Genomic DNA, 27,567 nt, shown 5'->3' with positions numbered 1-27,567 from the left:
AAAATATTATTTATTATTTTTTAAAAAATAATAGTATCCACTCGATTAATGCACTAAGATAATAAATAATAGCTCTATCTTTTTATCATTTTTCACTTCAATATCAAGATATTATCTCATACAAAAAATTATAATTTTTAAAACTACAACTCGAACATGGTGAATTTATTTTCTCAAACCGTATAAAATAAATTATAATCAAATGTTAAGAGAGAGAGAAGCCTTAGGCTCTCATTGTTATCATCAGGCATGGAGGCTCTCAATCCCAAAAACCTAATTGTCATTGAGAGCCCTATCATTTTATATAGTACTTTGTGGTAGTAATAATAAGCCAATGACGATAATAATTTCTATATATAATAATATAGCAGAGGTTCCTCTTTCCATCAATTTCCTCTTTTTTGGGTCATAGCAAAAAGCAGCGTCTCTCCTAAGCAGATTCCTCCTTTTCCGTTTTGCTCATGTGAGATTGTGTTGTTTGCTCCTCGTCTCTTATAAAAGTGCTCACCAGGGTTTTTCTTCCCCTCGTCTCCTCTCTTCTCTTCACTTCCTCGCCGCGCGTACTACAGCGGAAGTCCTTCTTCTTCTCGCCCTCTTCGTGGGGTTGCGTCTTGTGCCCGGACACCGGAGGAAGGGTAATTTCATGGCGGAGGATAGTTTCGCCGCCGCGTCTGCTTCAGTCTCTCCAGATTTGCCCGTGAAAAGGCTCAGGGACGAAGAGGGTGTTGTAGGGAACAACGTGAACGGTGTCTCTGTTTCCATGGAGACGGAGGACGGCAAAGGGATCGATGGCATCTCCACTGTGATTCCCGGGTGGTTCTCTGAGATTAGCCCCATGTGGCCTGGTGGGTTTCTTTGTGATTCCCGTTATTTTCTTCATCTGGGTCTGATATTTTATGTTTGTTATTTCTTTCTCTCATCTGGGTTTCTTGTCTCTGTTCCTCAAGGCTCTGTTTTCTACTTTTCTGGTTTTCTTGGAGTTGGTATGTGTTAAGTTCTGTAGTTATCTGAATCTGGTTCAATGCGCCCAGATGAAGTTGTGTTCCGAACTCATAATCTGCGCTCCGAGTTAATATATGTGTTTTTTTTTTTAACGACAACTTATGCTCTGAATCCATTTCACTGTCCGTGCTTTCATTATCGTTGTACAGAATGTGAAATGCAGTATTGGTCATTCAACTTTTAAAATTTTCTATTTTCGCGTCTGTATTTATTTTTTTATTTTTTTCAAAACATGGCCACTGCACATCTCAAATTGATGCAATTCACTGCAAACCTGGCGCTATTTTATTGGACTTCACTTGTAAGGATTTAGAAAACACAACGAGTAAAGTTGCAATGGGTTAGAATGTACAGTGAGTCAGTGATTCATTAGAAAATATTGTGGCAACCAAAAGTGCTTTTAACTCTGATTGTACATGTTGTATCTCTACTATTCAACAACCTGTGGTTCTTTCGGTGTTTTAATTTGTTATTTTTTAATCCCTTTCTAATGCCTTAGGTTCATAGCTTATGATGAACGTGAAATCCCGTATCAAACCTTTAAATGGTTTTGTTCATAATTCTCACAACCCAATTTTGCACGTACTAAATGATATGTAAAACATGTTGAAATTTAGAACAATCTGAAGTTTTGAAATTTGCTGGATATGCTTTCTGTTTTTTTACATAAACTTTTTTTTTTTCTACTTTCTAAAACTTAAGTTTCCAACAAATGCTATGGGTAATTGGATATTTTTTAAAGATTTTGCAAATGCATACATGGGTGCACACACACACACAGAGTAAAATTTCTTCTTCTTCACTAGTGACAATAGATTATGCATATTTATTATGGTGGTTTTCTTATTGATGTGATAATATTTACTATGACAAAATACTATTGGTCTATATTGTGTAAGGTTATATTGTTGGCTCCTACTATTACTTCTTATGGCTACTCCGCCAAGTGTTCTATGTCTAAAGAAACTTATTACATGAAGAAATTGGGGAAACATTGTTTTCAGGGGCCAATATGAATTTGAATTTCCACCTGCATCTATAATTGTTTCTTCATATTCCTTAGTTTTTCATGAAGCCATATAAGAACAAAACATCCTCTGCATTGGCTATGGTTACTGGGTTTGTAATTTCTTATGTTAGCATAATTAATTTTGAAGTGAATTTTGAATTATTCCCCTTGTTCTTCTACTTCTTTTTTACCTTTGACTGTTAAGATAAGCAAGTTTGTTGAGGGTTACTTCAAGTCATCCTTCGTACATTTTGGATGGCTAATGGGTGTACCACTCACTTAACTTCACTGCCAAGTCATTTGTGAGTCTGAATATGCCTTAGCCCTTGAAATATTTGAGAATGTTCATAATGTTTATCAACCTCATTTTTCTTATATGAATATTATTCTTCTAATCATGATGTCTTTGAATCTGAAAAGTGAATGTTGCGAACAGATATCATATATTTATGAGAGTTCAGTCTTAGTTGTTTGTATTCTTCAGAAGTTAGTTCTCCTGTTTAGTTGCTCATGTGCTACACCATTCTTCACTTATGATATTGTATGATATTATCTATTCTTATGCAGGTGAGGCCCACTCATTGAAGGTAGAAAAGATCTTATTTCAAGGGAAGTCAGAGTACCAGAATGTTATGGTATTCCAGGTATTGGGTTCTTTGAGAAATTATCAATATTTCACCTTCCATTTAATGTACTATTCTGCTATTTGTTTCATATGGGATACTAAACCATGAATTATGTGATTTTCTTTTGCAGTCATCAACATATGGGAAGGTTCTTGTTTTGGATGGTGTGATTCAGCTCACTGAGAGGGATGAGTGTGCCTACCAAGAGATGATAACTCACCTTCCACTTTGCTCAATCCCAAACCCTAAAAAGGTCTTTATTTAAACCTCTCTTAGTACTAAAAAACTGCCAACAAATGTGGGCAAAAAATTGTAATCTTTTTCTTTAGTGGTTTCTCATTGCATAATGGTTGCCCTTGTTTTCTCACCATATTTTTTTATTCATTAAAAAGACAAGTCTGAAAATTTCTTCACTTTCTTACACTATCCCTTGTAATAAGTGAGTTCTAGAAGATGTGCATGTATTAGTTGTACAGATAATGAGAAGGTAATATTAGGGAAATAATCTTGAAGGTGTTAAAAGAATTTATTGCATGTTCATAAAAACTGTTCTTTTTAAAGAGGAGCATCCGCTTTGTGATGAAGGCAGTAGTACATCTGTGTCATCTATAATCTTAGTATTTAAACTCTTTTTTGACTCTTTTTATCCATATGTCATCCTATATTGCATAGACTTAATTGTTAAGCAGATTAGGATTCTTTTCTGGCTACATGTACATGTAAAGGATACATACATGCAATATTTGTGCATGCACGGGCAAACCAATGTGGGACCCGAGGCATGTGCCTGTCCAGGCAATTTCTGAAAACAAGCCAAGGTTTTGGAGATTTAAAAAAAAATTAGGAGTGAGCTGGTTATTGCTATTGGTATCAGAAGGGATAGGGGTAAATCTAAAATGACATGGGATGAGGTAGTGAGAAAGGATTTAATAACTCTTAAGCTAGTTAAGGAAAATGAGGATTCATACAGCTGACCCCACATACTTCAGGCTTCTTGTTGTTATTAAAATTTGGTTTGTCAAAAGGCAATGGATTCATCCTATATTAGAGCTTTTTGTATTTAAATAATGCTGTTTAACATAGTTGTTTCAATCCATGTTGTTGTTATTGGATAATGATTCTTCAATTTCTTTCCTAAAAATTAGCCTAAACACTTGTCTCTTAAGAATTCATGCTTTTTATTCTAAGATCACTGCCCATTTCCTTTCTTCCTTAGGTTTTGGTTATCGGTGAGAAAGGATTTAATAACTCTTAAGCTAGTTAAGGAAAATGAGGATTCATACAGGCATACAGCTGACCTCACATACTCGAGGCTTCTTGTTGCTTTTGTTGTTGTTAAAATTTGGTTTGTCAAAAGGCAATGGATTCATCCTATCTAAGATATTTTTGTCATTTAAATAGTGCTGATTAACATAATTGTTTCAATCCATGTTGTCGTTATTGGATAATGATTCCTCAATTTCTTTCCTAGAAATTAGCCTAAACACTTGTCTTTTCAGAATTCATGCTTTTTATTCTAAGATCACTGCCCATTTCCTTTCTTCCTTAGGTTTTGGTTATCGGTGGCGGAGATGGTGGTGTCCTGCGTGAAGTTTCTCGCCATTCTTCTATTGAGCAGATAGATATTTGTGAAATCGATGGGATGGTTGTTGATGTGAGTAATGTGGTCACTGTTTTGATATTTTATAATCGTTTATGCTGATTCCAAAATTTTTTGTGCTTATCTTCTAGCATTGAATGTTTATATTTTGAAGTAGTCACTGTTCTTATAACTGAAAGCATTTGGCATCCTGACTCATAAGTTTTCTGGCTTGACTTCTTTTGATGAGAGCTTTGCTTCTTATTCTGTAATGACCCAAAAGCCATCATGCATATTTCCAAAAGCTATCATGATAATTTCATATTGCGGCATTGTACCAAGTTTTTAATAATTTGGCATATCTAGGAAAAAAATTTATCCAACGTTTCCAAGGTTGGACAGATTGTAGTCACTAATAAGAATTGGAAGAAGCCTGAGGGAATAACCAGGAACAGCAAATGGATCTTTGTGATCTAGGGTTTTGAGTTTTGATAGAATAATGGTGCAGATTGATTACTGCATATTCGACCTAATCAACAAAGAAAGATCCAGGAGGAAGAATTTCAAACATATTGAGAGAGGATCTGGTTTTCTTAAACAAACCTTTCTCAAGTCAGAAGACTCCCTTTGGGTTGATGATTGGTTGATTTGGTCGTTTTGTCGTACGAAGGGCTTGAAGGAAGTCCAATGAACTGGAGGTGTTTGAGGTCTTCAAGTTTGGGAGGGCAGAAAGGAGAACCTTAAAAGTAACTAAGAGCTATGAGGGAGGAAGGCCTCTTGGAAGCTTATTGCTCAACAGTTGGAGAATTTGCTGAAGAAGATAACTGACCATCCAAGTAAGGCCAGCGGGTTGGTTGAACCAGGGCTAGTGAGTGGTGAGTCAAACTGGTGGTTGAACTATTGAATAGGGTACATATGTGTCTATGAACTGGTTTCCTTTTTATCTTTCAATACCCATTGAAAGAGGAAGTAGGGAGGGAGTGTGAAAGTAGCAAACATAGTCAAACTGAAGGTTGAAGTATTGAATAGGATACATATGTGTCTATGAATTGGATTCCTTTTTCTCTTTCAATACCCATTGAAAGAGGAAGTAGGGAGGGAGTGTGAACATAGCAAACATAGGCAGGCTGATGAGTTTATGGGTTTTGGATTGTTGGTACTTGGAAACTGCATGGCTAAAGGTTGAAGCTCCTCCAAGGACATGTTGGCTCCGAGTGATAGGTTTACAAGGTCATGTATGGGATGTGAAGGTCTCCCTGAGACATTGGAAATGTCTGCAGAGGCTATGTGTGGATTTATGAGGAAAATAGGGATAAGAAAAAAATGAAATGGGGCTAGAATCATGGTTTGGACCTGAAACTCCAATATACCGGCATTGATGACAATGAAAGTAGATACTTTTGGGCGGTTTTCCCCCTTTGGAAGGAATCTGCTTCACTGATGAAGATGGTGGATGTAATGATTTGTCAACTGAAGCAGATTGAAAAGACAGGACGGAGATGCATGGGCTGGCTCACAAACAATATATGAGTGGCTGAGGTTGATGCTAGAGAAGGCAAGGGGAGAGGGGTGCCTTGGTTGTTCAAAGATTCCCTCACAATTTTGAAATTAAAGTTTGAAATTTAAAGCTAATGTGCTGAGGAGCATTGATGTGGTTTTGGGCCCTTTGTGGCTCAAAGATTCCCCATTTTCAAATCCAATGTTGAAACTTGAAATTGATGGACTTGGGGAATTAAGGTCATTATGGGGCTAGCAGTTTAGGGCCAGGGATAAAAGTGCCTGAAGCCTTTTTAAAGCCCAAAGAAAGATGATGGAAGGCTTGTGGTCTGTCTAACAGCTTTGAAGTTCTGGCCTTTATTGCACAAAGGAGATGGCCTAACTACCCAAGTAGAACAAGGCCCACACGAATGGACAAGGGGGTAGAGAGGATAAAAGGGAAGAGGCGAAGGTGGAAGCTCTAGATTTCTAACCAAGAGGAGAAGGAGGGCACTGCAGCAACAACATGGGCTGGCGGGTTGGGAAGCTGAAGCTTTGGCCAGTGGCTGGGACTTGTGAGGGGAGAATGGTGGAAGTAGTGGACAAAAAGGTGGCTTGAAGGCATCATTGTTGCTAGAAGGTTGGCCAGTGTGGCTTTGGAACATGGAGTTTGGAGATCAAGTGAATGAAGAAAAGGGGAGGTGGGGAGGGGACCACGTGCTAATGTTGATTCAATGAGCAAGAAGGGGTATTTGAAATTTGGAACCCAGCTGCTAGGCATTATCCACCTCAGCAATATATCAATATTTAATAATTAGAGGGGATGGGTAGAGTGAGGAATACTGTGGGGAGATGTCCTGGTGGGTAAAGGAAGATTGGAAAGCTTTGGAAAAGTCTTGAGAGTTTCAGTGGAGGGGTATGAGAAGGAAGTGATGGAGCTTTCTCTTAGCTTGGGGAAAATGTATATGGAGGAGAGCAGCAGTGGTGAAGAGTGGAAGACGTATATGGTAAAATCATAACCTTAGAACACAACCTTTTTGATCGATTAATATATATATATTTTTCCTAATTTCTCAGCCAGGTTTCGTTCTTAATTAAATTGCCAGTTCTAGGGGTTTTAGGCATGGGGACCAGCTGTCACCGCACGTGTTTATTTTGTACATGGAAGCACCCTCTCTTTCCATTTTGAAAAGAACTAAGCAGAGGGGCTTATCAGAGGCTTTTCAGGGAGGCTGGGAGACAATGGAGGAACAAACATGGAGGTGAGGCATTTGCTCTTTGCTGATGATATAGTAATCTTCTATTAAGTATATGTGCAGAAACTCAGATGCCTAAGGTGTGAATTCTTTGATTTGGTGCAATTTAAGTCTGAAAGGTCATTATTTGGAAAAGTGAGATAATCCTGTTGGGCTACAGTAAAGGGAGATGAATGAGCTTGCAGCCAACCTAGGATGTAAGATCAGCTTCCTCTCATCCTTTTACCTTTGTATGCTTCCTAGTGCTCATCTCAAGTCCAAAGATGTGTGGGACAGTGGGAGAGTGTAGTTGAAAAATTTGAAAGGAGACTTGCAGGGGGGGAACACATTACTTGTTGAAAGGAGGAAGATAGACTTTGATCAACAGCACCCTTTTCAGTCTTCCTACCTATTTCATCTCTTCACCATTCTGACCGTGGTGGAAAATATATAAGTAGATCTTGTGGGTTAGTGATCCACATTGGAAGCTCCATTTGGTGAAGTAGGAAACATTTTGTTTATGAATTAGGCTAGGAAGATTGGGCTGAGGGACTTGTAGGCCATCCATAGAGCTTTCCTTGTCAAGTGGCTTTATGTGATTGGCGTCTTGAGAGGGTGGCAAGAATGACAATATTTCCATTAAATCCCTTTTCAACCTTATAATGAAAGGGATGCCAGGACCTTGGAAGGCTGTTTGGGCCTCCAAAGCTGCCCCCAAAAAAGTCAGATTCTTTACCTGGGAAGATGTTCTTATGGCAGACAACTTTGTAAGAGGAGGGTGGTCAGCTGGTGTTTCATGCACAAGGGAGAATGGAGAATCATCAAACCACCTCTTCCATTTTATAGTGGTGCATGCCTTCTATCCTGGACTGAAAGTGTCTGATCTTTCATGTTGCTGTCTTGTATCATTTCCTTCTCTTGTAAACCCCCTGGTTACCTTCAATACATATTCTTCTACAATCATTTATCCAAGGAAAAAGAAATATTGCTAGTAACAGTTAGATCTGTGAAACAAATTACATATATTTATTTTTTGAATTTTTATTTTTTAGCTCGAGGTATAATGTTTTCTATTGGTTGAACGTTTGAATTCATTCTTAAGATGCACACACCTCATTTGTGTTCTTTTAAAGGGTTTTTCTTATCGCACAAACTTTTGAAGTGAATATATCAATCTGAACCCACCCCTTCCCCCTGGCCCGTGGGCCTTCTTCCAGGTTTCTAAACAATTTTTCCCCGACATAGCTGTTGGATTTGAGGATCCACGCGTAACTCTCCATATTGGTGATGGTATGATGATCAGTCACTTCTAATTCTTATTCTTGTTCTTCTTTTTCTTCTGTTAATGCATTTTGTTACTTGCTGTTTTCCTTTTCATTACTGCAGGAGTTGCATTTTTGAAGGCCGCCCCTGAAGGAACTTATGATGCAATTATAGTAGACTCTTCTGATCCGATAGGTAATGATAGCTGTGATATTATTTAATCTTTCTGATCAACAATTGGAATTGTCGTTTCAAATTCTCAAGTCATTGTGTTTGATATTATGCAGGTCCTGCTCAAGAACTTTTCGAGAAGCCTTTCTTTCAGTCGGTGGCCACGGCTCTTCGTCCTGGAGGAGTTGTATGCACCCAGGCAGAAAGCATATGGCTTCACATGCACATCATTGAAGACATTGTTGCAAACTGCCGTCAGATATTCAAAGGCTCTGTTAACTATGCATGGACGACAGTTCCCACATACCCAAGGCACACACTCTCTCTCTCTTCCTCTCCATGCACTCACCTACACACATATGGTGATGCCCTAAGTAACACCAAATCAACTTTAGTGACACTTTTTGGCTGGCACCATATGGTATTGAAATTTCGTCATATTTCTGTGAAACTTGGGTTCCATCTGATTCTGGTAGACCCTAGTCCCTACCAAAGGTGGTAAAAAAAAAAATTACATCTATTTTTAATTTTTTAAAATTTTAAAATACTCTTAGCTTGACCTCGTTGTTTGAGCCTTCATTTGACAGGATCACGATCCTCTCATGCTAATGCCATGCCATAAATTCTCAGCCCTTGAAAAGAAATCTATGACCGTTCATTTGCCCAAAAAAATCCATCTAAATTTTTTTAATAAAAAATAGAAATAAGAACATGGCAATTTTATGCTTGAGGAACAGAGTATCCTGATCCTTTCTTGCAGGGAGCCCATGTTCGATTAGCAAGTTAGGCACCAGATTTGCTTCTGATTGAATGGATTCATATTTTGTGGCCTCTTCTTGGCCCAATAAAAAAGGTCACTGAACTTGGTGACATCTAGGTGTTGCACTGAAGATTTGTGTGTTGTAAGTGTGTGTGTGTGAATTTAAATTATTAGTATCCCAAAGGGTCTTCAGTGATTGGGGGTGGAATGTGAGATTTATTTTAGCATAATGTTGTCATTGTGTTTGCTCACAAATCAGTCTGTCTGCAGTGGGGTTATTGGTTTCATGCTTTGCTCTACTGAGGGGCCGGCAGTTGATTTCAAGCATCCAGTCAACCCTATGGATGCAAATAACAGTAATAGCAAATCAAGGGGACCTTTGAAATTTTACAATTCCGAGGTGAGGGTGTGCCTTGTTCGACATTCTTCTGTTGTTGTAGTCCCGGTCTATTACTAAGTTGTTTTTTGCCTTAACTCTTGGTTTATTTCCAGATTCATTCAGCGGCCTTCTGTTTACCATCTTTTGCCAAGAAGGTGATTGAATCTAAAGCAAACTGAGGGAACATTAAATTGCTTTTTGAGGAGTTGGATTTTAGCCGTTGAGGAGTTGCTGGGTTTTCGCCCTCACTGAAACGGTTCATTCATCAATGAGCTGAAGAATAAGCAGAGGTCTAAATTGATGCTCGGAGTTGGGCAATTATGCCATATAGGAAGAGAGTGGGTATTACTGATGAACTTTGAGATGTCATAATTTATTGTGATTTCATCGATGAATCAAATTGGAAGTTTGTTTCCTACATAATTAGGCATTCGCGGGCTCTCTTCAACTTGCTGTATTACTCTATTAATGATTGCATAATTTTTGCCCCCCTTTTGAATTATTTTTTCATCAGTGTTCTTGATTTTACCCTGGAATTCAGCTTTCGTAGGGTTGATTTCACCTAGATGTTCAAATTTTTTTTCTTCCATCCATTGGAATCATGGAACTTGTACCTTGGATTTAAATTTATGTATTTGAATAAAATAAAATTATACTTTGGGATTTAATAAAAAGATATTGATTTCACTTGTGATTTCAAAAATTTTAGAAACTTTCCCTAATGTTTCAATAATTTTAGTGATCCCACAAATAAAACACTACCATAGGGGAATGATCGATCTCAAAATAATTACTATTTGTCATATGTTTGCTAATGAAGTGCACTGCTGAGTTAATTAAATTTTAAACAAGTTATTTAATTTTGAAATATCCATGCCATTTATTTCAATTGTGGTTTTTTGGGAGCCATTTGTTTCTAATTTGGTTGACATACCACAATGTGTAGGATACCAATATGGGATATGGGTTGAGTTATGAGTGACAATTAAATTAGCTGGTTTATTATTCAGCAAGTAGTGAGGCATAAAAAGCATACACACTGTCACAAAATTTGTAGGAGCAACAATTCCCTACACTCAATCTTTCATTTAGACAAAGTGATGGAGAACCACTAATGAAGAACTTTTAGATGTTTATATTGTAGTTAGGTTTATTTATTTATTTTAATTTGGAAACAACTCTGGTTATTTTAAAAGTTAATTTAAGTTTATTTTACATATTTAAGTATAACAACAACAAAAAAACCAAGCCTTAACTCCCACTAGGTGGGGTCAACTATATGAATCATTTTTCGTCAATTTATGTGAGATCATGGATCAATTCATTTGACGAATTCAGTGCTATTAAATCCTTACTTTTAATCTCCTTCCAAGTTATTTTAGGTCCTTCTACTACCTCCCACAATAATTAACTCACTTTTCCACACACTATGGCCTACATTGCAAGTGTTTATACCATTTGAGCTACACTTAACTTATCGCGAATATATTCATTCCTTAATTTATCTTTCAGTGTTATACCATTTTTCCATTTAAGCATCTAATCTCGACAACTTTTACTTTTTGGATATTTTGTTTCTTCGCCGTCAAACATTCTAATGCATATAACATAGCTAGTCTTATAGTCGTCCTATAAAACTTTCCTTTTAATTTTAAGGGTATTCTACAATCACAAAATACACTTGAAGCACTTTTCCATTTTACTCAACCTGCTTTAACTCTATACATTACATCATCTTCAATTTCTCTTTCAGTTTGTATAATAGATCCAAGGTATCGAAATCTACAAGTGCTACTTATTTCTTCATCATTAAGTTTAACTTTATCTCAAATATTCCTCTTGCTATTATTGAAATTACATTTCATATATTCCTTCTTATTCTACTTATCCTACAGCCTCTAGATTTCAAAATTTCTCTCCATAAATCTAACTCAGCCTCTACTCCGCCCCTAGTTTCATCAATTAATATAATATCAATTGCAAATAACATACACCATGAAACCTCATTTTGAATACTTTTAGTCAGTTGGTCCATCACTAAAGCAAAAAGATAAGAGTTCAAAGTAGATTCTTGATGTATATCTATGGTGATTGTAAATTCTTTAGTTTTTCCATTTGTAGTCTTTAAATCATTGTTTCATCGTACATATCCTTAATGACATCAGTATAACAACTAAATACATATTTTTTTTTTTTTTTAAACCCATCATAAAACTTCCCTACGTATCCTATCATATGCTCTCTCTAGGTCAATAAAAATCATATGCAGATCTCTCTTCTTTTCCCTAAACTTTTCTATTGTGATATGAATCCTTACATATTTAAGTACCTTGGGATTATTTTGTAATTTCTTGTTTTATTGGGATTTTTATGTAGAAGTTTTGGTAATAGTAAGCCTATTGGAACATCTTAAAAAAGAACTTTAAAAAAGTACTTTTTGATATGTGCTTAAATAATTGCTTCTCCAAACTACCATTTTTTAGGAGAATTATTTTCTGGAAAAAAAAAATTCCCGAAAAAAGAACTAGCAATAAGTAATTTCAAGATTATTTTTTGATAAGTACTTATTCAGTATTTTCTCTAGGTAGTTTCAAACAGTCCTAGGTGTTAGACATGTCTCTCTCACTCTCTCTCTCTCTCTCTCTCTCTCTCTCTCTCTCTCACATCCACACGTAGGTTCTAGGCTCTTGCTTCTTCTTCTTCTTCTTCTTCTTCTTCTCATTTTTGACACTCTCTCTCTCTCTCTCTCTCTCTCTCTCTCTCTCTCTCTCTTATTTTTCTCTTCTTTTGTCCAGTCCTGCTGCTGCTTTCTCCTTCTACCTCCTCCTCCTTCGCTTCTCTTCTCTCAATTTTGTCTCTCTACCCCTTATTGTCATTTATCACAAAAGAAACAGCTCTACATGCATGTAGGGACGTGCACAAGTTCGATGGTATTTCAGGTAGAGCAAAATTTGTTTCAACTTTGCAGTCGACAACAAACACAATCTAAATCTTAGGTTGGAGTGTTGGAAATCTACTGAATTCTTTCAAAGACGGGAGTGCTGGTTATCCGTCACATAAAATTGCCAACTACTTACTACTCTATGGATAAGCATATCAACAAACTATCCATGTGGATGGCAAAAGTCCACGACATGTCAAACCCTTGTGTTGTGCGTAGATTACTTTCAATCCCGCCACCCTCCACAAGTATCTTATGCATTGGACAAGCTACGGAATCAATAGCCTACAACCTCGTGCATTTCGCGTTCCCAAGTTTACTCTTAAAAGGGAAGAGACGTGAGGAAGAAATTATGGATGCTTCTCTTCTTCTCTTTTAAACCTACCCAACGCCCACTCAACTTAAAAGACTATCCCATCTCCCATTTCATCATCATTTTCACCCCCGCTTTCAAGTTCTATTTAAAACTCAAAAAGTATTTAAAAAAAAAACATTCCACCTTTTCATCCTTATTTATCTACACAAATTAAAGACAACAAAAATAGCAAACCCAATAAACAAATTTTATATTACGCATTACTAATATATAATTTTTAAAAATTCTTGATTATATTATAACAAAATTTATTTCATATATCATTTGGCATAATGAAAATATAAAAAAAAAAAAAAAAAAATTTTCTTTCAAATTTTCCTTGTCTCTTCTTTTTCTTCAAACAAAATCCTCGACAAAAAGTCCGGAGTCCAAATTTTTCTGACAACCAAATTCTTAATTTTAGTGGAACCTCAATGTTTTGCCTCCAACATAACAATATCATCAAGCTTTAATTGTTGAAATGATAATGAGGTAATGAAAGGCACAACCAAACAGACAAACGAATGTGGTAAGTGGACAATTCCACCTTTGCTCTGCTGAGTATCCATTGTTTAAAGAGATACCCAGAAAGCAGATGAATTATTTGAAGAGGGGGATGAAAGAAAAGGCAAGGTTTCCAGCTTGGTGCAAATGTAAAGGAAGATCTAAAGCAGAATTTTACCATCATTATAATTGGGTTCTCTAAAACCTTTTCCATTCGTCTTCGTTCTTAAAATTCAACCATTAAAATTTAACCTATTGTTTGGTGACGAGGTTTCAAATTTCAATTGAAGGAGCACTTTTGCCATGCAAAGATCCGACTACCATGACGCAAAGAACTAACATACAGGATTTGAGAATGATAAACCTCCTCAGGTGGTCATTAACAATGGTGTAAATGCAAGATTACAAATTCAAACCTAGTATGGAAACAAAAATCTAGGGTTGCTGCAGGCACACAAAATCCATATGAACCGTTTCTTTTTTTATAAAGGAATTGGACCACCAAACTGAAGATTTTTGACTTGCAATCTACATTAACAAGAGCTTGAAAAACAAAAGCCAATTGCAGCACTAACAAAATTTCATGCAATTAGATACTTAGACCACCCACAACCCCCAAAAAACAAAACAAAACCAAACCAACCAGAGAAAGAACCACGCTGGACGGATTGTAGTCCTGAATCCGGGACAGAAGCACATAATCAATAACAAAAATAAAGTTATGGGGGTTTGATTACAATGGGGGCAGACAGTTTTACAATTACTGGCATAAGAATGCACCGACTCAACAAACACAAAGCATCTCCTCGAAGCAAATTTCCAGTCACTGGATGTGATTCGCCGACATTTGCAGAAACACAGTACCAGATAGAAACAAACAGGTTCATCTTCTTGAAGCAGCTAGCAGAAAAAGGAAAGGTCCTAACTAGAGAATATCATAAGCTTTGTTGCAGAGCACAAGAAAGTGTCGTCAGCAACCGATTTTCCGAACATTTGCAGTTTCAACAGGTGGCTCATTCAAGCTGATTAGGAGGCAGAAGAAGCGACGACAAGTAGATAATGTGGTGCAGACACGCAGAAATGGGGAAAAACCATGTGCACTAAGAGTAGCAGTAGTTGGTGAAATCACGCCGTTTCACTAATAATCACCCATGCATTTTCAATAGGTGATTCAAGCTGATTTAGGGGCACAAAGAAGCGACAGCGAGGAGGTGATGTGGTGCATGGATGCAGAGAGGGGTGAAAAACCGTGCACTAAGTAGCAGTAAGCAGCGAAATGAAGCCGTTTTCACCGAAAATCACACCTCAAGACAAAAAATGCAAAACCTTTTAGAAATCTCTACTGCAAAATATTAAATGCTACAACAATTAACAAGTTACAAACACAAGCAACAATTAAAGTGGCAATTTAAAAGTAGGAAAGAGACCTCCAAGTTTCAGTAAGCTGAGAGCAAGCCGATGCCAAAACGGAGTCCAAAGCACCCCTTTTGGCGGCTAAAACACTTGTAGAAGCCATCGAAAGTCAAATTTCTAAAAAACTCCATTGTCATGACAGTTAACTAACATGATTCCTGCATTTCAATCAAGCCTACTAGTACTAGAGTATTCCAGATTTCCATCCTAGTTTCCTGCCCAGACCATGCCACCAGCTCCAACTCCAGCTCCAGCCTTAATTTCTGCCAACAAAACTATTCATTTCAGCTTGGACACAAATACAAAAACGCATAAATAGTCTAGCAGTTAGTTCACTACAATCTTCGCCTCTGTTTGATATTCTTTCTGTTTCCTTTTTCTATCATGTGGTACAGTGAGGAAACAAGTGTAGGGACAGTGCATTTATCTGCACCTTTATGCCCCATTTGGAACTCAAAAAATCCGTATTTTCACATTTTGTTATCAAGGAAAGTGAAAGAAAATAAAGAATATACCAAATCTATGAACAAAAATTTAATTTTACACATTATTAAGATTTAATTTTTCTTAAATTTTAGTCATATTAAAACAAAGTTTCATTTTTTATAGTATTTAATAGAGAAGGAAAATATAAGGGAAAATAAGTTTTCTCCTTATTTTCCTTTCCTTTCATTTCCTCAAGCAAAATCCTTGATCCAAATGAACCCTTAGATCAATTTCTGTTTACTGAAAACTAAAAAATTTTCATTTGTTTTTTCACAGTACTTGATTATTCAAAGTTCATGCAAAATCCCTAAAATTTCTAAATTTTGAAACATAAGAAAAATCATTGAAAAATATTTTCCCCACTTTTCGACCTTCATAAAATATGGTCATTCTTGGAAAACTGAAAAAGAGTTTTAAAATACATTTATTAAGTAATTTATTTTTTATTATAATATTTTTTTAACTAATATTCTTTCACATCTTCATTATACTAACATATTTTAATTAATTCAAGATTTACATTTATTTCTATCTATTGATTTGTTAAGATTTAGTAGCAGTACCATTAAATTACTTAGTATTTGATGATGAAATTAATTTTTGCAATTTAGTATGATACTCACTTGTTATTTAATCTTGGACGAAAATAAACACACGTTCAAACGGGTTATTAATTAGTTTCAGTTTTGGGAAATATAATCGAGTTCGAAATTTTCAGTTTTTTTTATTCTCAGTTTTTTTTATTCATTTCTTGGTTCTTAATTTTTTGGTTTTCATTTTCATCGTTTTTAACAGTAATAAAAACAGCCCCTAACATATTAAGACTCATGGCAATGAATTTAGACAGCCCTGTACCATCAAAAGGTTTCATACGTTCTGGGACTTCCCTCTGGCCCTACTATGTGTTCTATCTGTTCTGTTGTTTTCATTAGAAGGCCCATCAATAATTTGTTCACTATAATAAGAATTTGTAATTATTTAAAAGGCTTTATTATTTTGGCAATTATCCATGGAGTCGCAGGGTACCAGTATCACCAACAACAAACATGACTATTGTGTGCCCTTAGCTACTAATTACATATTAAAGAAAAAAAAAGTACAGCAACTAATCTGATGCCCAAGAATATTAGTTGACTAATCCCTTGACATACCCATTAGCATATGGCGAATCACGGTGAGCACTGCGATATGGAGGTGACCTGCTGAAGCTGCGGCCACGACGAGGTGAGATGCTGCGGCGTCGTGGAGATCTCCTCCCACGGGGGCTATAACTTCTGTCACATAATGCAAACTTCATGATGATGTGCAGAATTCAAAATACAAACTCAGCAAGAAATGTACCAAGTAAAAAAAAAAAATGAACATAAACTATTGATACAAATAAAAACCTCCAGTTGCCCACATATCCCCTAAAGATGAAACCAAAGTCACCATATATCAACCAAAAAAAAAATTTCATCATTCCACCAATTCATGCAAAATAATAAGATCATAACAAAGTAAGAATTGATGAAGATGGATTTGCACTAAGAATGATAGTCACCATTGCCCATCTAACCCACATATTGAATAGGAGATGAAGTCCATCATAGTTCATACCAATTGCAAATGCAAATAAACATCAAACATTCATCAAACTAATCATCACATTCATCCAACATTCAATCAAATTTACATGCATAAAATTCATGCTTAAGTGAATGAAGAATACATTAGACAAACTCAAACATTGTTCCTACCCGTTAAGCGAAAAAGAATAAAAATTCAACACCCAATTTACATAAATCTAATACAACATATGAAACTTTGCAAACCTAGAAAACCCAAATCCTTTTCTTTGCAGCAAATTCGAAAGTATAATTATTTTTTCTTCAGAGCCCTCACATGAATGCCTGAGGCACCCCAGGATCATATTGAAAGGCCAATAGGTGTCCTAGAGTTGGGGTTTAGCCTTAGTGGCTATGCAAGTAATTCAAGGGTTGATAAATGATTAATGGCTCAAGAATAGCATAATTTTGTGTTAGGTGTCAAAAACAAGAGGTCCTTCATACAAAACAGGGGAAAAAAAAAAAGAGCAACATAGCGCCACAAGACCATAAGACTAAAACCCATTTGAAATAGTGTAGCACAAACTCTTGTGTATACCTAAGCTTGGTTCAAATTTGTGGATTGACCTACTTTGCATGCCTCCCATGTGGGCTAAGCGTATTTTCCGCCCTAAATTCATCCTTTTTTCTACTTTTATTCAAATTACCCTTATATGATCAAATTAATTACAAAATGGGGATTTCTATGATTTATCAATGCAGGTCTAAGTGCGGAAGTGCCTACACACACAAAATGAATATGGGCCTAAAATTATTGAATAATATTGCCTAAGGGGATGGAAATGGATATTAAAGAGAAAATAAATCCAAAAAATATCCGCTCTCCTCTTCCTTTTTCCGGGATTTACATGTAGATACAACAGAATTTTATGTTGGTTATCTCACAGGCATGCCCTCATAAAACCAATAAAAAATATATCTTGATTTCTCAATTTGTGGGTCACCTTGCACAGGCTGTTCATCTAATTTTATTAGATGTCTCCAAATAGATAGACAATCTAAACCTAGTGCACAAGGCCTCCCACACCAATCGATGCCTGGGGAGAGCAGCCACATTGTAGTACATAGTCTTACCTCCACACTTAGTGATTGTTCTTGTGATTTGAACATTTGACATTCAAGTGCGGATGTGACACCCTTACCATCGGTGTTTAGTTTGCATTCATTCGGAAGTACGATCAGGGATTCCCCTCTCTCTCTCTCTCTCTCTCTCTCTCTCTCTCTCTCTCACCCCCATTTTCATTTGAGTTGTCCTATCCTCACCTCTTTTGATTTATTTGGTGAATCTCTTTTGGTTTATTTGGGTTCCGAGGGTCATAGTCTTAGGAGATTGTAGCCATTCATTTCTCTCAAAAAGACAAGAAAATATTTTGCCTTGGTGGCAAAATCAGCAACCCAAGGGTACCCATCGATCAATAGCTAAGGAATATAGCATCTCTTTGTGCTGGGTGCTGAAAATAAGAGGAGGTGTGCAAGTTGACAATCCCAAAATATGACAAGGTAAGGAACAAACCTGCGTCCATAACTAGGACTCCTACGACGTCGAGGACTAGGGCTTCGACGCCGTCCGCTTCCATAGCCTCGTGAACCAATTCTTAAGCGACATTCCCGAGCAAAGTGACCAGGTTCGCCACACTCATAACACTTCAGATCCTCACCTCCACCGCGTCCACGTCCACCACCGCGGCCTCCACCACCACCCTTAGAGTTGTGAGATAGCTCCACTCGCCAGCCATTTTTTCCTGTGAAGTTAGGCTACATCTTAATAAAAGTTTCAAAGGTTTATAAAGCAAGATAATGACAAGCATCACAAGACAAAACCAGTAAACCATGAAAGATGAGTGTACATATGGAAGGGTCTGAACTGCAACCAACACTTAACTACGCAATAGAAATAGCATGAGCAAGGAAAACAGATGAAAAGACTACAGTAATGTGGGACAAATTTGGATTACAATAAAGAAAAATCATAACCGGCACAAGATAGCATCTTTAACTCATCAAACAGATGGAGTTTCATAATAATTGCATTATACCAATCAAAAGCCATCACAAAAGTATCTGTAGGAAAAATAAAATAATAAGAGAAATGTCTGCAGCAGGTAAAAAGGGAAAGTACTTTACATTTAAAGCAAAAACTACTAAATTCAAAGACACATAGGCACTAAGCAAATTCAGACAGGAGAGTCATACAAATAAATGAATTCCAAACATCTGGAACAGCTAATAGCTTATAATTTCACAAAGAATAACTGAAACAATATAGAAGAGACTCACGCATGGATGAAAGCAGCATAAAAATATACTCTTCTCACAGCAGATCTGGATTAAAAGCCTATATGTAACAAATACAGACTGCAGAAATTACGACAAAAATTGCTGAAATTTTCAGGTTTCCAGTAATGTATTATTGATTTCTGCCATAGAATCTGAGATGCCACTAAATCACTGTTCTCTAAGGAAAATAACAGACGAGGGCAACAAAAAATTTGCAGCATGCAAATTTGCAGCTTGCATGTACAAACACGAACATGAATGTGAGCATAATGCTGTAGACTTGCAATTGCATACACAAAGTCACTACCTTCAAAAGTATTAATAAACAACATAACAGTCCCTTTAAACTCCAAAATCAGTAGTGTACCTTTCCCAGGTAAACAAATAAGAGCCAAAATACACTAATACAAAACGTCCCTCGTGAGTCACAACATGTAACACAGCATTCTAAAGCAGCTGTTCAGCGTTATATCCCTTGTGATTACTTTCTTTAAATTGTAGTTGATGTTTTGAACCCAAGCATTCAACCATATGCATTGAACCCCAGACTTCTAGCCTTATATTGAAAGTTCTGTCCATAATAACTTCTATTTTCCAGAGGAAATTTCTAATGGCCAAAGTACAGCTTATCTGATAAATATATTGAAAAAACAAAGAAATACTAAGAGCAATCAAGTTTACATAGAACAGGCAACTTGAAAGCAATGAATGTAACTTGAATTTACCATCCAATGCATGAATTGCATCCAGAGCATCTCGGCGATCATCAAACTCAACAAAGGCATAACCTGGTGGTCTTCGGGCAACCCAGACACTGCACTAATTAATTGATGATGTAAGAGACCAACAACAATCATAACTGCAAGCACTGCAAATAAATATCAAGTTATTAACAGTAATAGATGACGTGTGAAAAATTCAAAGATAATGCTAAGGGAATTTTGACAAAAAAATTTCATATCCCCCAGATTAATCATCTATCCAACCATCCCTTTCTTTCAGCTTGAGTTGCAAGAGCGAGGTGATGACACTATCTAAAATATAAAAACACTTTACCAACTCTATCCTTCTTCTGTCAGCCTACGTAAACTGGCCAAAGGCAAACTACCATGAAAATTTACTACCACGTGGCATCACTGCATGCACAATCCAGACAAGATCACGCACCACTTGGGTAACAACTAAGAATTGTCATGCAATCTAGTTATTTGATTCAACTATATTCGAAATTTGAAACAAGAAGATTCCAATTTGTTACGCATACGAGAAAAATTATTCAAATTATCATCATATCTATGCAATCAACAAGTAAATCAGGAATTTGAGTGTGTGCATGTATGCAAGAAGTGATAATGTTTGTACAATTATACAATAAATAAATAAGAGCTTGTTCAGTCGTTAAAAAAAGTTCTCATTTTCCAATTTCAGGTTTTTAAAAAATAACAAAACTACCACATTGTTTTCCAGTTTTCCTATATTTGTATAAGAAAGTTGGAAAAACTTTTTTCCAATTGTTTTCCAAGTTCTCCATTTAAGGTGTCGTCTGTTTCTACTAAATAGCCTCTTAATGGACTGTTTCACTGAATAACTTTAGACATTTAAGAGACCGGTGTTGTTTGGGTGCACAGCTGAATACCTTCTCGTCACCTTGTATTCGGTCGGCATCGAAACAGATGCTTAATGTCGTTCAGCAATTTCTTTCCATCTTACCCCCTCCCTTTCCCCCTCTCCACGAGAAAACAAAAAGCACCTATCTTCTCCCACCTCTTTACTTCTCTCAACCTCACAAGAGACCAGGCCACTGTCTCTTCCTGCTCTTCCTTTCCCTCTCACAATGGCAGTCCAGTGAACAAACCATACACATCTCTCTGCGACACAGCACAGTCAACATTTGCCACATAGCATATTTGTGTGTGTGTCTCTCTCTCTCTCGCCGAGAACCGCCACGTGTCACCATCAACGCCGGTGCTCAGCCATGTGAACAAAGATCTTCACAGTAAATCTACTCCTACTTTTTTAATCTTTTCTTTCTTGAATCTAATTTCAAGATCTCCCTTCTCTTCCATCTCCAATGTGCATAGGTTCTCCAAGAACCATGGCAGGCCACCACCATCTCTGGTGCTCAGCTGTGCAAACACAGTAGGAAGAAGCAGCGAGGGGCCATGGGAGCGTTGGCTTTGTGGCTTGTGAACCTATACACGTTTGGATTGCTGGGGTTAATTGAAGAACAAACAAGCAGATTCGTGATGATTTTGGATTTCTATTTTTCCTTTCAGGAAATGAAAAAACTGAGGATTCTTTGAGTTTTTGTTGTGATATGCAAATTTGTTTTTGGATTGTTCGGGTTAATTGAAAAATAGAAGACACTGTGTCAAAATTTTTTCCTTTGGGGTTTGGATTTTATTAAAAAAATTTACGGATTTTTTGAGCTTCTTATCATGATTTTTAGGGACAAACTTTGAATAAGTTTACTCTATTTCTTTTATTTTTTTTTTAGGTTTTCAAAAACATATTCAGATGTTTACCAAACAACATAAATTTTCAGCAATCAGGGGTTCAATGAAGCTCTGAATCTGGTTCACAGATTCAGAACCATACTTAAAATTTAGCACTTAAATACTTAATGCTTAATTTTATCAAACACCCCAGTCTCGGAAACTAGAAAACAAGGTTGCATCTTTTGTAATTCTTTAAAAATCACAAAATGAAATGAAAATTTTTTTCCACGACTGAATAGAACATCAGACGTTAAATATCTTAGCATAACATAAATGCTTGGGCAACCCCGGACCCAATTAAAAAAAGAAAAAAAAAATGCCAAATGTATGGGAATACAGTAGAACACTCCTTCATGCAAATCCCTCCCTCCCCCACCCCCCAGAGCAAGGCCCCCAAACATAGAACATACATGTACAAACAATAATATTTGAATGAAAAGAGCATACGCACAAGCATGAACACAAGCACACAAGAACACTAACACACGCAGCTATTAGGTCAAGTTAAAAAAAGTTTACACTTTTAGGGTAATCCGAACATGAAAACAAACAAATCGAAGATCGTCACTGAAACCAAGCGTGGGCAAACAAAAACCCTAAATCAGCTATGATAGAGACTACCCAAACGCTAATTTATGTTTCGAAATTCTTCAACCACATTATACAAACGCACTGTCACAAAAGGGGTCAGAAGAGGCAAATTCATCAAATTCCACACATAAACCTTTCAAAATGAAAAAAGAACGCGAATCACACCTCCGAAGAACACCGTAGATCCGAAATTCATCTTCGAGTTCCCTTTCGCTAACCCTGGGGTCCAAATTCCCGACATAAACCCGAGACATCGTCGTAAACTCGAGTTAGCTTACTAATCGGCAGCTGTTAACTAAAATAAAAGAAAAGAAAAAAATAAATCGCATTAGATTACAGAGATAGCAACAAGAAACGAGCACCGATAGCTACCTTCAGCAGCTTTCTGATGCTCGCGGAGCACCCAATCGCAGCAGAGCACTAAAACCCTAGAACGAGTTCTGAGTGCCCTTCTAGAGTACAGAGCTCCCTTTCTCGGTCAGGACTCTGGAGAAGCGTTGAAAAAGGAAAACAAAAACAAAACAAAACAAAACAAAACAGAAACGTTTTTTTGGAAACACAGAAATTTGGGCCGTAATGGGCCTGAACCCGGGCTGCCTATTTGGCCCTTTTCAGCTTGTCTTAACGGCCCGGGCCTAAATAGAAAAATTGGATTAAATTTAAATTTGTGTGAATTTATATATAATAAAACATAAATTTATATTAAATTTTATTTAAATTTATCTAAATTCAAATTCAAGACCCGATATTCATGTCCCTAATGTTCGAATGAACAGCTTTTTCACTTAGAATAGAAAATCCACCAACTATAAGTTGTTATATTAATATTTGAACACATTAAAATATTGTAATACTTGCATAATTATGGCTCACTCCGACTCCCCCCTTATATTTGTCCAAATATTGACTTGGCGTCTGGTCTCAAATTTTACTTGAATAAAGTACTTTTCACAATAAAAAAGGTGAAATACAAAAATTAGAATACTTTAATTTTAAAAAAACAATTTATTTTCCTTTTAGTTTGTTTGGGGCTTGAGTTTTAGAATTGAATTTATGGTTTTGAATAAAATTGAAAAAATTATATTAAACTGTATTTAAATTTATACAAATTCAAATTTAAATTTCATAATTTATACACCCAAATAAAATTTAATATTTTTTTTTAATTTCACACATATTTAAAGGTTAATATATTGAACATATAATCATATTCTACATTTCAACGCATCTAGAGTTATCAAAATTTGAAAGATATATCTTCCTTTAAGTTTTTTTTTTTTTATGTAGTAAGTTTCTTCGTGGTTTATAAAACATCATAAATCGTCTTTTGTGTATTAAATTATTAAAATTTATATTACAATTTGATGTCTATTTTTTTTAAAAAAAATCCATGAATTTTTTTTTAAAAAATTACAAAAATGATAATTTTGCCCTAATGTAAGAAAAAAAAAATCTTGGTTTGACCTTAAATATTATTATTTGGATTTTAAATTTAAAAAATATATATTTTTACCCTTGTTTATAAAAAATTATAATTTTAATATAAAATTTCAAAATTAAATTTTATTAGATTTTTTAAAATTTATAATGAAATTGAAATACAAAAAAAAATTATATAAATATAAAGTCAACATTATGCGCTAAGATTAGATATCTACATTACTATAATTAGTTGAAATTAAAATGGTTGGTAGTGAAAATAACTAAACTTGAAGGGATGTTTTCTGCAAATTCAATTAAAAACATTATTGTATTTTACTTGTGTGTTAATTATTAAACTAATTTTGTTCAAAATATTAAAAATATGTTAATTACTTATACAAATGTTGCCTAGTTCCAATTTGCAATAATATTTATCTTGATATAAAATTGTGAGCTTTAGTATTTTATACTTTTTGTGTCAATGTTTTTTAGTAATTTTGTTCATTTATTTGCTCATGTTTATTTTATGTTATAATTATAATATCACTCCAAGTAAACCACTTAAATAATGTGAGAATAATTAATACTACATTCATTTCCTTTATTTTCCCTTTTGATTTCAATGAAAGCAATGGTAGGATTTATTGTTCCAAATTTGATGTCTCTAAATCATCAAGCTAGATATCGCATTCATGATTAATATATCGCAAGAGTTATAATTATAAATAATATCAAAATTCAAAAAATGTAAGTCCAATCGTTAGAACTTATAAGTCTCAAGTGAGATATTTATTTTTTATTTTTTAAAAATGCAATTCTATTTTTTCATTGAACAACAATTTTAAAATCTACTTTATTTATTTTTGTGTCATTTTTCCTTTAATTTTTTTTTTTACTCATATCTATAAACGCATCATGTTTCTACAACATTGGTATGGTGCACGAGTGAGCACACTTGTGCTTCAATTTTATCATTTTTGGCTTTTGGGCTTGTTGTTCGCAAGCATAAAAAATTTGCTCAAGATAATTATCAGTAGGGTGTTCATGATTCGGTAATCTGAATCGAATATCTAGAAATCGAACTGAATTGAAGGTTTCAATTTGGTGTTTTTGTGAATTTTGATTTGGCATGTGTATTTGCGCTTTATTTATATAAATTAATTACCTAAAAAAATATTTGTACATACTATTTTGTAACATCAAGATATATTATATATATTATTGTATAGTAATATAAGATATCAATATATATATATATATATATATATATATATATATACATATATTGATTCATATTCGGAATAACAATTGATTTATAAACATAAAATCAATAATTAAAAACATTAAAAAAATTTGGAACTAGACCAAATAAAACAATTAATCAAAATTATGATCGAAATGGGATTGATTTTCAAATATTTTTTAACAACTCTTCTTATCTTTGCTCATTTATTATTGCTATTATTGCCAATCTAATGTGATTTATTTGTTTTTAGTTTATTTTTAGCTCACAACTTCCGATTAGTAGGTTAAAACAAGTTTAAGACAACTTGTTAGTGTATTTTAATATTATTATTTTATTAATTATCTTGAAAAAAAAAACATGTACCTTGAAATGAGTTATGTGTCTACATTTTATTAGGTCTTTCATTCATGAATTTCATAAATTCATAAGATTAATTATGTGAGTGTACCTTAAATCTAGGTGTATACCTATTTAATATATATATTTATCTTATTTATTAAGTGCATAGATAATGTAAAATCATTTTGTGTCTATAAATAGACTCTTAAGGCATTGGCACCATATACCAATTTCTTCACATCATTCTTATCATGTCATCATTTTTTCAAATTTAAAGAGTTTGACAAGTAAATAAAGGTATTTGTTTTTTTTTTTTTTATAGAGATTTGGATCTTTCGTTTGTGCAAAATTGAATCGAGTCATACGATTCAATTTTTTTTAGTTGTGTTTAAGTTTATTATATTATTATTTTATATTCAAATTCCTATCAATTTTTATGGAAATTCAAAATATGAAGCATACAGTTGAGAAAACGAATGAAAATGTTGGAGATTTTAACAAGTTTTATTGGTTTAAAGGAGATCACTTAAAGAGATGAAAAGGTAAGTACTCTTCTACCTTAGTCTTTTCAAAGTTGCTTATGTTCTCACCGAGAAGAATTTGGGAAAAGTCGATACCAAAAACATGAATGAAGATAAGTTGGTTGATCACCACCATAAATTTGAACAATACGGAAAAGAGAGTATAAAAGTTGGTATTACATTTCAAATTGTCTAGCCGATCATTTTTATGATTATTATGACACTATTTATTCCTCCGCGAAAAAAATCTAGAAGGCTTTGCAGAATAAGTTTGACATGGAGGAGGCAAAGGTGAAAAAGTACGCGACTTCCAAATAGTGGACGAAAAATCAATTGTGGAGCAAGCACAAGACTTTCAAATGATAGTAGCAGAGGTTACATCGTAAGGGATCAAGAATAGAGACAATCTCGTTGTAGTTAGAATTATTGACAAGTTACCCCCGTATTGGAGAGAATTTCATAAGAGCATATGCCACAAACAGAAGGATATGTCTCTTTAAACTTTGATCACTTAGATTTGCGTAGAGGATGAGGCAAGAGGGTAAGATGCAATTACGTAAGAAAGTGGTAATACCAACAACGGTAGTACCACAAAGGTAAATTTAATTACTTCTGAATATAATACTTTGCTTAATGGTCTTTTTTCCTACAAACCCTAAATTAAAGCCTAATAGGAGAAATATGGAAAATAATGATAGACCTCACAAAATGAATAGGGGCAACCACAATAAAAAGAATTGGAACTAAGGACCTCCTTACAATCAAAACAAGCAAAACAATAATGTTTGTTTTGTTTATGGCAAAAGTGGGCATATTGCTCAAATTTGCCAATTTTGAAATCATTGGCCTATTCCTTAAGCTAATATAGTTGAGGAACTATTTGTGGTGATGCTTACTGAATAAATATCGTCCACAGTATTGAAGGATCATGAGCAGACTCTGGTGCTAGTAGACATATCTGTTATGATAAATCTTGATTCAAGGTGTACACTCCTTTTAAGGAACCCAAATCTATTATGCTTGTACAGACCACTCAAGTACTTGATAGTGGTGAGGTTGAATTAAGGTTTACTTCTGAAATAATATTAGTATTAAAAGATGTATACTTTATTCCTTCCATGAAGAAGAATTTGGTGTTAGGTTTTATTTTTAACAAGACTGGGTTTAAACAAACCATGGAATTTGACCAATATGTAATTACAAAAAATGGGATATTTTGGGGCAAAGGTTATGCTTGTGATGGGATGTTTAAATTAAGTATCAAGAATAACAAACATATTAACTTCAAGTTTTGTTTATATGTTTTCTTCATTAAATTTTTGCATGCTCATTTATGTCATATTAATAGTAGATATGTAGAAATCATGAGTGGTTTGGGATTAATTCTAAATGTTGATAAGGATTTTGATAAATGTGAATCATGCAATAAAGCTAAAATAACAAGTGAGTGTCATAAAAGCATTGAAAGAAATACTAAATTATTAGACTTAATTCACATAGATTTGTGTGAATTTGAAGGAATTCTAACTCGTGGGTGAAATAGATATTCTATCACTTTTATTGATGATTTTTCAAAATTTAGGCATGTTTATTTGTTGAAAAATAAAAGTGATGTTTTTGAAAAAATTAAAATTTTATTCCTTGAAGTTGAAAATCAATTCGGTAAAAAATTTAAAAGAATTATAAGTTATAAAGGCCGTGAGTATGAGTCTTTGGAATTCAACTCATTTGTAGACTTGTTGGGAAATATCTATGAAGTTACTCCACCCTATTCACCTGCTTCAAATGGCACAACTGAGAGGAAAAATAGAACTTTAACTAATGTCATACTAATAGAATTAGGTGTACCTCATAATCTATGGGGAGA

General features: G+C 34.9%; 2 protein-coding genes across 4 annotated transcripts; one reads left to right on the top strand and one right to left on the bottom strand.

The window, feature by feature from the left end:
- The first annotated feature begins 236 nt into the window (after positions 1 to 236).
- On the top strand, positions 237 to 10,002 carry LOC131144345 (spermidine synthase 1). Its single transcript, XM_058092927.1, has 9 exons — positions 237 to 845; positions 2,579 to 2,655; positions 2,768 to 2,890; positions 4,187 to 4,291; positions 8,145 to 8,217; positions 8,314 to 8,385; positions 8,478 to 8,673; positions 9,392 to 9,521; positions 9,614 to 10,002. Exons 1-9 carry the CDS (start codon positions 644 to 646, stop codon positions 9,677 to 9,679), a joined length of 1,044 nt encoding a protein of 347 aa, XP_057948910.1. The 5' UTR covers positions 237 to 643; the 3' UTR covers positions 9,680 to 10,002.
- Positions 10,003 to 13,968: 3,966 nt separating this feature from the next.
- Positions 13,969 to 22,719, bottom strand: LOC131144344 (serine/arginine-rich splicing factor RSZ21). Of its 3 annotated transcripts, XR_009133788.1 has the most exons (7): positions 22,545 to 22,719; positions 22,338 to 22,467; positions 19,809 to 19,897; positions 18,320 to 18,548; positions 16,351 to 16,473; positions 14,728 to 14,976; positions 13,969 to 14,604 (listed from the first exon to the last, which is right to left on the bottom strand). XR_009133788.1 is itself a non-coding variant. In XM_058092926.1 (6 exons), exons 2-6 carry the CDS (start codon positions 22,424 to 22,426, stop codon positions 14,970 to 14,972), a joined length of 537 nt encoding a protein of 178 aa, XP_057948909.1. In that variant the 5' UTR covers positions 22,427 to 22,467; positions 22,545 to 22,719; the 3' UTR covers positions 13,969 to 14,969. The 3 variants fall into 3 exon arrangements, 2 of the variants coding, with proteins under 2 accessions (XP_057948909.1, XP_057948908.1); XM_058092926.1 differs by having other exon boundaries at positions 13,969 to 14,976; XM_058092925.1 differs by lacking the exons at positions 13,969 to 14,604; positions 14,728 to 14,976 and having other exon boundaries at positions 16,163 to 16,473.
- Between the last annotated feature and the right edge of the window lie 4,848 nt (positions 22,720 to 27,567).

Source organism: Malania oleifera, chromosome 12, assembly GCF_029873635.1.
Source record: "Malania oleifera isolate guangnan ecotype guangnan chromosome 12, ASM2987363v1, whole genome shotgun sequence".
NCBI classification, from domain to species: domain Eukaryota; kingdom Viridiplantae; phylum Streptophyta; class Magnoliopsida; order Santalales; family Ximeniaceae; genus Malania; species Malania oleifera.
This window is presented reverse-complemented; position numbering and strand designations above follow the sequence as displayed.

Bases quoted from the DNA above. Each gene is read 5' to 3' on its own strand.
- LOC131144345 (XM_058092927.1), top strand. From the start codon at position 644: ATGGCGGAGGATAGTTTCGCCGCCGCGTCTGCTTCAGTCTCTCCAGAT. The intron at 846-2,578 runs GTGGGTTTCTTT...ATTCTTATGCAG, and splicing joins GATTAGCCCCATGTGGCCTG to GTGAGGCCCACTCATTGAAG. The intron at 8,218-8,313 runs GTATGATGATCA...TCATTACTGCAG, and splicing joins AACTCTCCATATTGGTGATG to GAGTTGCATTTTTGAAGGCC.
- LOC131144344 (XM_058092925.1), bottom strand. From the start codon at position 22,426: ATGTCTCGGGTTTATGTCGGGAATTTGGACCCCAGGGTTAGCGAAAGG. The intron at 18,549-19,808 runs GTAAATTCAAGT...CTAACTTCACAG, and splicing joins TGCAATTCATGCATTGGATG to GAAAAAATGGCTGGCGAGTG. The intron at 16,474-18,319 runs GTTTGTTCCTTA...ATTATGTGACAG, and splicing joins AGTCCTAGTTATGGACGCAG to AAGTTATAGCCCCCGTGGGA.